Below are 12,914 nucleotides of genomic sequence, written 5' to 3' on the forward strand. Positions count from 1 at the left end.
TCCCCGCTCTGTCTCTGGTGAATCCTCTTGCCCTCCCGCGCATCTGGCCTGTACCCTGGTTCTTGTATAAATAAAATAAATCTTTAAAAAAAAAAATAAATCTAGCCTCTAGGAAGTCTCCATTGTCCAAATTTCTATAATAGTGACAAGATTTTGCATGCAAAATGCAAAATCTTTGCACTTTGAATCCACCATCTTTTCAACATAAAGGCAATGAAAGCATGAGCCTCTGCTGGAGGACTTGTGCTAGTGAACCCATGGTGAGTTGGGTAAGACAAAGTTGGGAGGATGAACTGAGGACACAATGGGAGGTGGATGGTTTCAAGTTTAGAGATTATAAGAAGGGCAACAGCACATCACTAAAAGTGGGGGCAGGGGAATGACATAGAGGGAGGTATTTTGGTAAAATGACTTTCAGCAGAGAGAAGAATAGATGGGCACTGGGAGAGACCAGCCGTGGGCCTCTGCAGGGTCATCTAGGCTGGAGTCTTCAGCTCTGTTCTTACTCATACCTAAGGCTGTTTTCTCTTTTTGTTCTACTTCTTGCCTTCTTTCTCCTACTCCTGCCAAACTTCCCTAGCCTACACTGCCCCCATTTTCCCTTCTTTCTGATTTATTCTTTTAGTTCTGTGGTAATTACTGTCTGATCCCTAAACTATACTTTTTATATAGTTTCCCAACACTAACAAAATGATACAGTATATAGGTGAACAAGGCTCCTTTCAAGTTAGACAAGAGCAGGACACTTGATGGCCATGGGGCAATGGGTATACATCAAGAGGTATGACTGGGAAAGGCCAGGGGGCGGTGACTGATGTACTTTGCACCCTAAGGACTGATCAGAGGAACGCCTTGTTAATAAGATTGGAGTCATGGGTGGGGGTCAGGAGTATATAATCAGACTCACCCTTCCTAAAGCCCAAAATCCATTATTCAGTTTGACCCACCCTTTTCTCTGTCACTGAAAAGGCCAAGATCTTGCTCTCAGCAGCATCCTACATCCTATAGCCTGCCGCAGGACTCTTCTTTTCTTATCAGTGTGGTGTTGCTAACGCAACAATAATAGTTTATTTTAGAACAACCAAGACTTAGTTACCCAATTACCTGGAATATTTCCTGTTTTGAATTCAACATACAGATCTGTAATATAGTTAATATTTCTGTATTTTTATAAAAAGCTATTTAAGGATTCTAAAAATAATCAGTATCACTTCAACACTTCTCTTTCACAAATTCAATAAAGATCACCAAATGCTCTTGTAATGAAAATTACAATAGCCCCAAGGTTTTGCTTTTTGTTTACAAAATGTCAGGGTTTTACAGTGCTTTATATTAAATAAATAGCATACATTCAAACATACAAGTTTCTCAAAAAATACAAACAATAATACAAGGTTCTCTGATGTTGAATCTACTCAGTGTCATGCCCTCAGGCCAGAAGATGGATAATATGGTCAAAATTCCCTACAGTCAATTTAGGGATTTTTTCTTATTCTATTAACCAGTTGTTGTGGCTTTGTGTAAACCAGGCTAAGGACCTTTTGGTAAGTCATGCTTATTTCTAGCATTCTCAGGCAACCTGTATGCAGAAATAAAACATGTTTTTCATCCATTTTCCCAAAGGCATGTGCATGGTGGTTCAATATATTTGATTCCACTATTTGGTGACAACTAAAACAAAATCAGCAACAAACAAAATTAAACAAAAACAAAACACTCTATATTCAAAATATGGGGAATTTAAACCATAAAAGTGGTTACATAGATAATGGGATCATCATGAAGATCAGAAGACAATGCGTTAACTCAGAGATTAGGAAATAGAAACCTAGTCTTAAGGGTGGAAGACAGGCAGGGTTAACAGAGCCCAGGGCCAGGGTCACCCCAGGGACACTGGAACCGCAACAAGCCTCTCTGGCAGGAGCAGGATCTGTGAAGGAGAAGCTTCTACTACTGCAGATGTGACCCAAGGGAGGATGAAAGAAATTCCTTGGCTCTCCACTCTTCCCATCCTCTTATCTCCTATGCCATCTCCCATTGGTCAAACCTAGCTGTAAGCCAACACAGCCAACATTGCTGTAGAGGCTAGAGTCCTGCTACCCCAGGTGCAGAGCAGAGCAGAAGGATAAGTAATGGAGAAGTAGCTAACGGGCAGGTTCAGCACTATTGATAGATAGGTCAGGGCGTGGAATTGGAGAGAAGTCTTGCTCTCCTAGGTTTGTCCTGACATGCCCTGGACCCCTGATTTTTGTGCCTTCATCAATATTCCCATGGAATTACACAGCCCCTCCCCCTACCGCATGTGAATCTCATTAAAATTCTAGGGTACTTGCTATTTCCTGTTACCAGGTCCGACCAAAGGTGTGAAGTAATATATTACGTGGAATGCCCAGACAGTAAAATTCTTTGCAGACTATGACAGGAGATTGACAGAACCTTAAAATGCAATATCAGACAAAGCAAATGGCTTTTGATTGTCGTTGTTAGTTACTAAGGGAAATATCTATATATGCAGTAGAAAAGATGCCAGGAGCTGTTTTGATTTACTTGAGGCCTACATCTCCTGGCATCTGGCTACATGTTTAGATCCACATGTTACAAATTAGCTACAATTGTAGTCACCACCTGGTAAAGCTTACAATAATTCACAGAGATTAATTCTCATTCTCCAACATGCATCCAGTTTTTGCACTAAACAGATATATGGACTAGAGATGCATGAGCAGTTAGCTATATATTTCAAGTCTCTGATACTGGCACCAATCTTGGGGAGGCAATATTGCTTTGGTTTGTGATTTGGGTAAGGCAGTTCCTAGAGCTTCAGTTGGCCTTAATAACTCTCACTTATGGGTCAAGGATTCAATATGGAGATTCTGCCAATTATGTCTCCAATAACTATTGATTGAGAAAATATGGTCCCAAACCCACTATTCATTCAACAACAATTTTAAATAAATTTCCATCTTACTAATCACAGTGTCATCTAGACACTTACTTAAAAAAAACAGCTCTCCCATTTGTGGAATCATAGTGGGAGTATCTCATATATATATATATATATCTCATATATATATGATATATATAATGTAGAATCATATATATACACATATAATGTGTATATATATATGTAGAATCATATATATACACATAATGTAGAATCATATATATACACATATATCTCACAAATTTGGTGACTTAAAAGGAACACAAATGTATTGTCTTGCATTTCTGGAGGTTAGAAGTCTAAAATAGGTATTATGGGACAATTGCAAGCTTTTTGTAGGCATGTGTTCCTTCTGGAGGTTCTAGGGGAAATTTTGTATCTTTGTCTTTTCCATCTCCTAGAAGCCTCCCTCATTCTTTGGCATTCATATCCTTCCAACCTCTGCTTCTGTCCTGACATGTCCTCTTCTGCCTTCCACTCTCTTCTAAGGACCCTTGTGATTGCATTGGGTCTACCTGAGTAATACGGAATCGTCTCCCCATTTTAAGAGCTTACTTTAATCACACCTGCAAAGTGCCTTTTGCCAAGCAAGGTAACGTATGCCTGGACTTTGAAGATTAGAATATGAGACTTATTTTGGGGAGGGATATTATTCTGTCCTCCACAAGCTGACAAAGTAGAATTAAAAGACAAAGTGGCAAAAGTGGGAGAGACATAGGAAAGACAGCACATATCACGAGGGAAGAATGAGTCAAAGACTAGAAAAATTTAAAGACAAATATAAACTGTATTTAAATGACTTATCATTTATATCACTCACGTCTATGGCTTCCTCAGCTGCTATGGGTTATTAAGAACTGGTGCTGACAGTTTTATTACAATAAAGCTGCCATTTGTGTGCATTCATCATCCCACTTAACTGAGATTTGAACCCCGGTCTACCATCCACCAGTCCCAGGTACTTACTTCCAGCTTCAATGGCCTTCCTATGAGGAAAACTAGTCTCTCTTCATACAATTTCAAGTTGCTCTCCTGTGTCACTGAACACCAGTAAGCATCTAAAAGAATCTGTTTCCAAAGCAAACAACATTTCAGCAGAAATCAATAAGAGCACTTAGGAGATTCTTGTTAAAAACAGAAGGGTCCTTTTAATTGGCTTTATGCAATCAAACCACACGATGAATTTAAGGAAAACTTTAGAGCATATGGCATTCTGATGTCTTCAAAGTATGCTTTGATGGGACTGCAGTGAACATGAAGAGGAGGTATGATTTAAAAGAAAGCTGTTGGAGTATTGTGTTGCAAATAAAATCTAAGAAGGCACTTAGCAATTCACTTTTCTGTTTCTATTTTTTTCATCGTGTTTTATTGCTGTGTTCATTTCCAAACACTACAACTGTTCCTGCCAGTTTTACATTCTAAATTCTAACTCCATCCTGTTCTCTCCAAGAATCTGACACTTGCCTCTCCTGGTGTACAAGAAAGAAGGAATGTCACAGCTGAGCTGCGGAGGGGGTGGGAGGGAGGCTGGCACTAAAGGGAAGGTATCACAGACTCTCATCTTTATCCATCATCTCTTGTGTAAATGTCCGCTTTTGGATAAAATGACCTCTAATTTCTTGCAGTCAGTCCTCTAAGTTTATGGCCCTGGCAGGATTGTGTTTAACTCTGGTTTGGAATCAACAAACTCTATCCCTGTCTGTGTCCAGTTGTTTGTTACAGTGACAGTGATATAAACTGAAAGAGAAATGGAGTGTATGTGTGGTGGTGGTAGTGGTAGAGGCTTTTAAGTTACTTGTATTTAGGTTGTTGATCACTAACCAGCTAGAGCTGTCCTCACACACCCAGGGGCAGGAATGCCTTGGTACAAGGGAGAGAGGCAGAGGGGAGAGAGGGGGCAGAAGGGACAGAGAGAGCCCCCAAGGGGAAGACAACTCCGGAGTGTTGCAGTCCTCCCTGGGGACCTCGGTTTGGAGCTACAGAGACGTTGCTTTCCAAAGTGAGGTCTGAGGACCAGCAACAAAACATCACCTAGGAGTCAGAGAATCTCACCCCTCCTAGACCTTCAAGTTCAGCTTCTGCCTATTAAAGAGACTGCCAAATAATTCACATGCACATTAAAGTTAGGCGCCTTTACTTAAGAGTGGTCACCAAGCCTACCCTGTCCCTAAGGGTCAGGCCCTGAATTAGCCGAGTGTCCACTGTCCCATTACAGGAGGGGGTGGAAGCCCCTGCCACTCCTTCCCACTAAATAGCCAGAGATCCGACCCGACGAGTGCACAGCCGCTTCCCCTGCAGTCCGCACCCCTTCCGTGCAGCTTTTCCCCAAGAGTTGGCGACTTCAACTCTTCCCCCCCAGCCCCTCACCCCCGCGCAGCAGTTTCGCTGAGCCTTAGGCTCGGGAGATAAAGCCAGACGGAACCACCAAGCGCTCCCAGCGCTTCTCTCGCCTGGCTGCTGCGCCCCAGCGAACGCACTCCCCGCCCCGCGGCGTTGGCGCGGAGATCGGGGTCCGCACACTGTCCCCTCCACAGGCCATGGGGCGTCTGGCGCTCATTCTGCTCCTGCCACAGGTGCTGGCCACGCTGGGCGGCCTCGGGGGCTCCCGGGTCGGTGAGTGGGGTACCAAGGGAAGGGATCACAAAGGGTGGAGGGGCCTCAGGGCTGCTGGGGGCTGCTGAGAGCTGGTGAGCTTGGGGCATTCTCGCTTCCCCGGTGACTTACCTAGAAGGGCGAGGCTGGGCCTTCTGGAGTGGCACCAGGTGCCTTTACAAAACTGCCTGTGGATGGGAGGGTAGGGGCTCAGTGAGGAATTTGGTGCTTTCTCCCCATCTGATCCCCGAACAGGCTAGAAAGGGAGCTCTCCTCATACCTGGTGCACTCTCTCTCCTGGCCTCTACAGTACCCTAGTCAGGCACCAGTAGGATTTGCTTTCTAGTCCTGGTCTCAGATGGTCTGTCCAACAGTGTTCACCAGGAAGTGAGCTGGCCTCTTGGAGGCCCAGGTGCCTCGTTCCAGACTCTCATAATAATCAAGAAGTGGAAGAGGCCTCCACTGAGGTGCAGGTTGGAAGCAACTTCTTGTTGCCCTTGTTGCTACCCTCAGGGTTAAGGAGACCCCAAGGAGGCAGGTGTGGGAGGTACCCAATGTCGTGGTACCCTGGTCTGCACACTTGAGGGTCTCTTCTGACAGGTGCCGCTCTCTAAGGTTTTAAATCATTTTAGCTTAGGCGGACCCTTGCTTGTTAAGTGGTTGGGAGTAGGTGCCACTTACCAACTGAATTGTCTTCCAGGAGGGATTCTAACCCTCAGGACTTGGTCTGACCTGGTGCAGCATCTCAGCTGTGACAGTAAGCACTTGTTCTGGGTGGTCTTTTCGCACCACGCCAGCAACAGGAGTTAAAATTACTCTTTTTTTTTTTGGTTTGTGTTTTATTAAGCGGCGGTTTTTAGTGCCTTCTGGCACTCTTTGCAATGTCTGTTTTAGAACAGCATGTGATCCTTGTACTTTGTATATTGACAGACTGAGAGCTACCATAAATTTAATACATAAATAAATGTGCCCCATTTGCAGATACTGTGTAGGATTTGTGCTCATGTTTGACAGATTGAGATTCATCAGATAAAAAAATAATTGTTGAAGGAATGTGACTTTGAGCGCTGACTGTGACCCTTATTGGGATTCTTCTAGAAGTATCTGCTGGAAGAGACAGCAAGAGAGTTACCACTTTATATGCATTTTTATGTGGTGGGTACTGTGTCAACGGGATTTGTGCTCATTTAATCTTTGAATCCTCACTTATTTTCTAGTCTCATTTTATACAAGAAGACAGGCCCAGAGAGAGGAGGTGACTCCCAAGGTCATGTTGTTTGTTGTAAGTGGTCTAACGAAAACGCCAGCCTGTGTAGCCTGTCTGAGCCTGTGCTCCATGTTAGTAGGTGCTAATATAAATGCTCTCAACTTCAAGTTAAGTGCATTTCTGGGATGGTATGTGAGTAGATTTCTGGCAAAGTTGTTATCTATTTACTCGTAACCAATACTTCCTGAATATTTTACTTATAGTGCTTATTATAAGCCAACCTTTTAAAATCAAACATCGAGTAACTATTCTAAAAATACCATCTTGGTGGGATACAAGACTAAGACGTGATCTTTACCAAAGAAGGTGTAGTCTGTGTAATGTCACCGTCAACTTCTATGACAAAGCCTTGTACATGGCTTTCCATTCCTTACACTCATGTTCTCTCTGGAAGTGGGACTTGCTGAGGCTTTACTGCATCTTGCAGAGACTCTCACTAGCACAGACCACATAGCTTATGTTTTCTAGGAGCTAAGGACTGGCCTTTTCTCTTTGAAAGTTAGGACTATATGATAAGTTAAATGCACAATAGGCTTATTTTGGACCATTAAACATTTAAGGTTAAGGGACATATGTTCATGAGATAAGTAAATAGATAATATAAGTTAATGTCTTGTAAGTAGCTGAAAACTTACAATTACTTGCAACCAGGCTATTAGAAGTATTTTTATAATCTATAGGATCCAAAACCCTAATCAGTTTTTAGGATGTAGCTTTCTAAGTCTAAAAGTAAACTAGATTCAAGTTCTTTGAACCTAGACTTCTAACTTAAAACTCTTCATACTGAGTCTTTGAGACAGAGCCAGAACTGGAAAAGTATTCCTGCCTCTTTCACACAAGTGTGAGTCCACCCCATTTTACTAGGAAAACAGGGAAGCAAGAGCCAAGACCCCATCAACAGCTTCACAGGGCTAGAAAGAAGGGTTCCCTAGGGTCATCACTAGAGAATGCATTAGGGTGTTTAGGATACTGGATCCCCCTTGTGTTCTCCTGGGGGTTAGGTGGGAAGGCAGGCTTTGCAAAATTACCTTTGGTTGCAGCTTATCCTGAAAAGATGTTCTCTTGAGTACCAGAGTGAGCCAAGAATTCTCATGGCTTGATTTCTTGGTCATTCCATGCAGATGAAGCAAAGTGTAACAGGACCAGGCAAGCTATGTGTGGTGAGAAATGCATCCCTGTGACCTGGCTCTGCAATGGAGAGCAAGAGTGTCCCGATGGGACTGATGAGCAGTGTGGTAAGTGAGCTCTTCTCACTACTGCATCATGCGCTACCTATACAGGATCCTTAGTGCAATGTGCGTGGCCAGCAGTGTCCATTCTCGTGAATACCCATTAAGGGGTATTCAGAAATATTAGGTGCTCTGGGTTTTTGCAGGATCTCAGTGGACAAGACCACGGATGCTTAAGTATAGGTAACACCGTTAAGACAAGTGGGGCAGGCTAGTTAATATGGAAAATTCAGCAAAAGGCTGATTCCTCCCTTGAATAGGCTTAAACATCTATGTGATATCACTCAAACTTGAATAATACAGAGATTCTTCGTATGAAATCCTTGCAGACCCCAGTGCATACAACTTTCTGTATACAATAAACCAGTTCAACCTTCACAGGCTTAGAGATCTACAACTAAACACAGCTTTCAAGTTAAGCACAGCTTTCAACTTAAGCACAAAAACCTACACAACCAGCGAACCAAAAAGTCCTATCATTCTCATAAAGACAGGTTTGCCATTTGGTACATGTCTTGTTAAACAAATCTCAAGAACTTCTGTGCTAAAAGGCTCAGAGTCCCAGAAGAGGCCTCTGAGCACCCGCATATGTGAGCTTCTTAAACCAGATTCCTCACATCCTTGTGCTATGCATATGGAAAAGATATTTTCTCCTTAAAGGAGAAAAACCCCTCCTCGGTGAGTGCTGTTTGTTTACCCCACATGCACATTCTTGGGGTATCAATTACTATGACATAAATTTACACGATCCATTTGATATTAAACATGTAATATTGACAGTCACACATGTCATGTTACAGGTTAGAAAATAATTCCTTGTGCTCTGCCCCCGTGCACTTCACCAGCTTCCCATGATTGTGGCCTTCTGCTTGTAGGCATACTTAGCTGGAAATTTTAAGGTCTAATTAAAAACGAATTGCTCCCAGGTTCTTGAACATTCCCATCGTCTCAAATACCAAAAGAATTCAAGGAAGTAAACCTATGAATCTACACTGTTCTACACAGTGGCTGCTGGCCATATGTAAGGATTTAAATTTATTTAAACACCTAAAATAATAATATTCAATCCTTCTGTCATACTAGTCACATCTCAGTGTTCAAGAACCAGTGGCCACCATTTGGGATGAACAGAATTAAAATTCTTCCATTTTCACAGAAACTTTTATTGGACAACCGTGCCCTGTAAAATGGTGGGCGTCGTCGGAGGGTGGGAGGGGGTCCTGTGTGATGCTGTCAGGGGTCACATGACAAGAACAGGCACGTTTAGGGTGGACTCTAGAAGCAAAGCAGAATTAATTATTCCTTTGCTAATGAAAATGCTTAATATGAAACCCAAATTTAAAAGCTGTTAGATTCCTGACAAGCACCTTCCTTTTTGTATCTTCTTGAATGCCGCCGCCCCTGGCCCGCAGAGGAAGCATGCCGAGGGCACCCCGGGCTTGGCAGTGTGACGACGGCAGGTGTATTCCTACTAGCTGGCTTTGTGACGGTGCTGGCGACTGCCTGGATGGTTCCGACGAGGTTCACTGTGGCACGTACAGCTTGTTATCTTTAGTCCTATTCTGTTAGTTAAAAGCGTTGACTCATAATCACAGTATTAAGGGAACAAGCAAGCCTTCTACCACATAGGCTCAACCCAGGTGTTAAGTTTTCCCTGGTATTATAGATGACTTTTTTTTACCCACTAACTTATTTTTAGAAAATTACCTGAAATAGGCCTCCCCAGTGGTGCAGCCGGTTAAGCGCAGTGCTGTGAAGCTGTCCCCAGCCTCTGCTGTGCAGGTTCAATTCCCGGCCGGCCACGGAGACGCCCACATGGCGCAGCAGATCTCTCCTGTCTCGCCCGCTGCTCCCCTCAGCAGTGCCTTTGGTCCATCTGCCTGTCCTGCTCCAGGCTCTGTCTCTGGTGAATCCTCTCACCCTCCCATTCCTCTGGCCTGTATCCCAGTTCTTGTACAAATAAATATATCTTTTTAAAAAAAAGGAAAGAAAATTACCTGAAATAAAAAGATTATTAGCTTTATTGATTCTATTTAAAAACATTTTTAGGATGAAATTTCAATATACAAAATTGTATATTGTACATCTCCATGGCTACTGTCTTTCTCAATTCTTGTTTTTTTATAGACAGAGCTCATGAGCAAGCCATTCATGCCTAAATAAGTCTGTAGCATAGCACTTCCACCTCACTGAGCCAATTCCTGCCTTTTAGAGGTACTGACAGCCTGTCCTGGCCAAAAAATCCAGTGTCCGGGAAGTTCTCTGTGCCGTGATGCTCGGGAGCTCTGTGATGCCCCTGAGGACTGTGAAGAGGGTTCTTATGAAGGCCGCTGTCCCCAGAGCCACTGCCTACCTGGGCAATGGCAGTGCAAGAACAGGGTGTGTGTGGCAGACGGCTGGAAGTGTGATGGCACCAACAACTGCGGGGACTCCTCCGATGAGGACGTCTGTGGTGAGTTTTGTTCCTTGTTTCCTTTTAAGGGAAAGGTGCACTGTGTGGGCTGCTTTTTGCAAGTTGGATTTTAATTCCTATGACTAAGACTGTCATCCTGTATCTAAAAACAGGATGTTTCCTCACAATAACCAAAATTTAGTCAATCATGGAAATATAGAGCAATGTTGCATAGTAGCTGCAAAGTATACACTATGCACTGCCTAGATTGTTTCCACCAGTCAATTTGGCCGGTGCAGACAAAACCTGAGCATCCAGATGGGAGGAGGCCTCCTAACAGGTGCCCTTAGCCTTGTGTAGTGAATACAGAGGGGGAAGTTCCTCACTGAAGAAGGAAAACCCCCCAAAGAACTTGGTGGGTGCTCTATGCCTTTTTTCCTAGCCACATACACATAACATAATGGACCCTCCAACAATCCGATTCAATATTTCTAGAGTTGAATCTACAGTATTTAATATATTCAGAGTCTGACATTTTTAAAATAAACTGGTTTCTTAAGCAAATATTTCTTTTAGGATTGTTTTGTTGACTTTAAAACCATTTCAATTAGAACTACTTAATATCAACTCACTTTAATTTGATTATTTCAATCTGATGTTCAGATGTCTTAAGGCTTGATAACAAAGATGTTAAGTTCCCAATTCTCTTAAAACTGCTTACAAAGGGCCCCCCTGGTGGCCTAGGGGCTAAGTCTCAGGGCTATCATGACTGATAAGGTCTGAGACTTATCCCCAGCCAGGGAGCTAACTCACATGTGGTGCAGCAGACCTCTCCTGTCTCCCCCGCTGCTCCCCTTAGCAGTGTATTTCAGTAAATCCGCCTGTTCTGCACCCCACTCTGACTCTGGTGAATCCTCTCACCCCCAGCACATCTGGCCTACAGTCCACTTCTTTTTTTTTTTTTAAAGATTTATTTATTTATTTATTTATTTATTTATACAAGCACTGGGTACAGTCAGAAGCATGGGAGGGTGAGAGAATTCACCAGAGCGGGGAATAAGACAGGCAGACTGGTGAAATACACTGCTGAGGGGAGCAGCGGGCACAGCAGGAGAGGTCTGTCGCACCATGTGGGACCCTCGCCGGTGGCCCTGGGATCAAACTGGTGCTGCAGAGGCCTCAGGCAGCTTCGTAGCCCAGTGCTCAACTGCTGCGCCACCAGGGGAGGCCCTACAGTGCAGTTCTTCTATGCAAAAATAAATAAATAAAATATTTTAAAAGATTGGGTTAAAAAAAAAAACCTGCTTACAAAGATAGAACTTGCTTCCCTACCTAGATTTACTTTGGTTTGTAGAAATATTACCAGCTTACCTGCCTGGTGTAAGAGATGTCTATTCCCACTCTCCCCACTCCCCAACACAAATATTGATGAAAAAGAATGCTTAACTTCCTCCACAGCTTTCTGTCCAGAAGGCATGGTTAGATGTGATGAAGGAAATGCATCCTAGAATCCCTGATGTGTGATGGGAAAGCAGACTGTACAGATGGCACTGATGAACCCACTACATGTGGTAAGAAACCAGTCTCTTGGTTTAAAGCAGGAGGAGATAAAGTCTGAATAGCTCAATGAGCAAATGTCTCCATTAATCAATATGGCCAGTGCATAGGGGTCTACTCTGAGAGAATGCTAGGACCAACTCTTGTAGACAAGCAGTTATTTTTCAGTGATGGATCCCTTACATACGACAAATTGCAGTTCCTGGCATTGGTCTCCTGAGTGTGTATAAATGTTAACTGAGCTATAAAACTTTAAGAGTTGCTCAAATGTTATAGCTTTAGAGAAATAGACTAGCTAAACAACACAATCTATATTGTTCTAAGATTGTGGAATAAAGAACTCAAATTTTGCCACTGAGAATCGTTTGCAAAGACAAAATAGTGAAATCTCCCAGGATTTAGCAGAGAAAGGACTTGGGAAGACTTTCCTGGAGAGAAGGGAGTCTACTGAGCCAGCAGCCCCAATCCTGAATCCTGTAATTCGCACTGTAAAGATCACAGTTGGTTCCAGTTGAAACAGAGGGAGAGTGGGCATCTGTCCCCAAGTCATTTTTCATCTTGTCTTTTAACTTCCTCCCTAAATCTGATCTTTATATATGTGCTGTGAAACCCTCCAGTGTTGTTAAAGACCAAAAGAAGCTTTTCGTCAAAGGAATGCAAATAAGAAATGCTAAAAGCTAAGAAATGGTAGAAAGTATGGGTTTCTGAACTGTGTTCTTGGATTAGTAAATTGTATCATTTTCTGAGGGGAGGGTCTAAACCATCCATAGATTCTAGAGAAAATAGTGAAGAGGTTGCTGGTTTTTCCATGACTGAATAACACACCCACACCTGGAATTGTCCAGAATGTTAGCCTAAAAAGAAATGGCTTCCCCTACTCCATGATGCCAACCTTTCCTTCTAGTGCAGTCTTCCCCCAGTGCCTCATGTTCC

The 12,914-nt window shown here is 43.1% G+C and overlaps 1 protein-coding gene across 1 annotated transcript in view; it reads left to right on the forward strand.

The window, feature by feature from the left end:
* The window catches only part of LOC119258217 (prolow-density lipoprotein receptor-related protein 1-like), a 52,530-nt gene that overhangs the window by 6,064 nt on the left and 33,552 nt on the right, over positions 1-12,914 (forward strand). Inside the window, exons 2-4 of the mRNA XM_037526671.1 lie at positions 5,341-5,557; positions 7,925-8,038; positions 10,245-10,484. Coding sequence (XP_037382568.1) covers positions 5,341-5,557; positions 7,925-8,038; positions 10,245-10,484 — 571 coding nt within the window. The remainder of the gene's footprint in view (positions 1-5,340; positions 5,558-7,924; positions 8,039-10,244; positions 10,485-12,914) is intronic.

The sequence above is a fragment of the Talpa occidentalis genome, unplaced genomic scaffold, assembly GCF_014898055.3.
Source record: "Talpa occidentalis isolate TD23 unplaced genomic scaffold, MPIMG_talOcc4v2.1 talOcc4.4, whole genome shotgun sequence".
Lineage (NCBI taxonomy): Eukaryota > Metazoa > Chordata > Mammalia > Eulipotyphla > Talpidae > Talpa > Talpa occidentalis.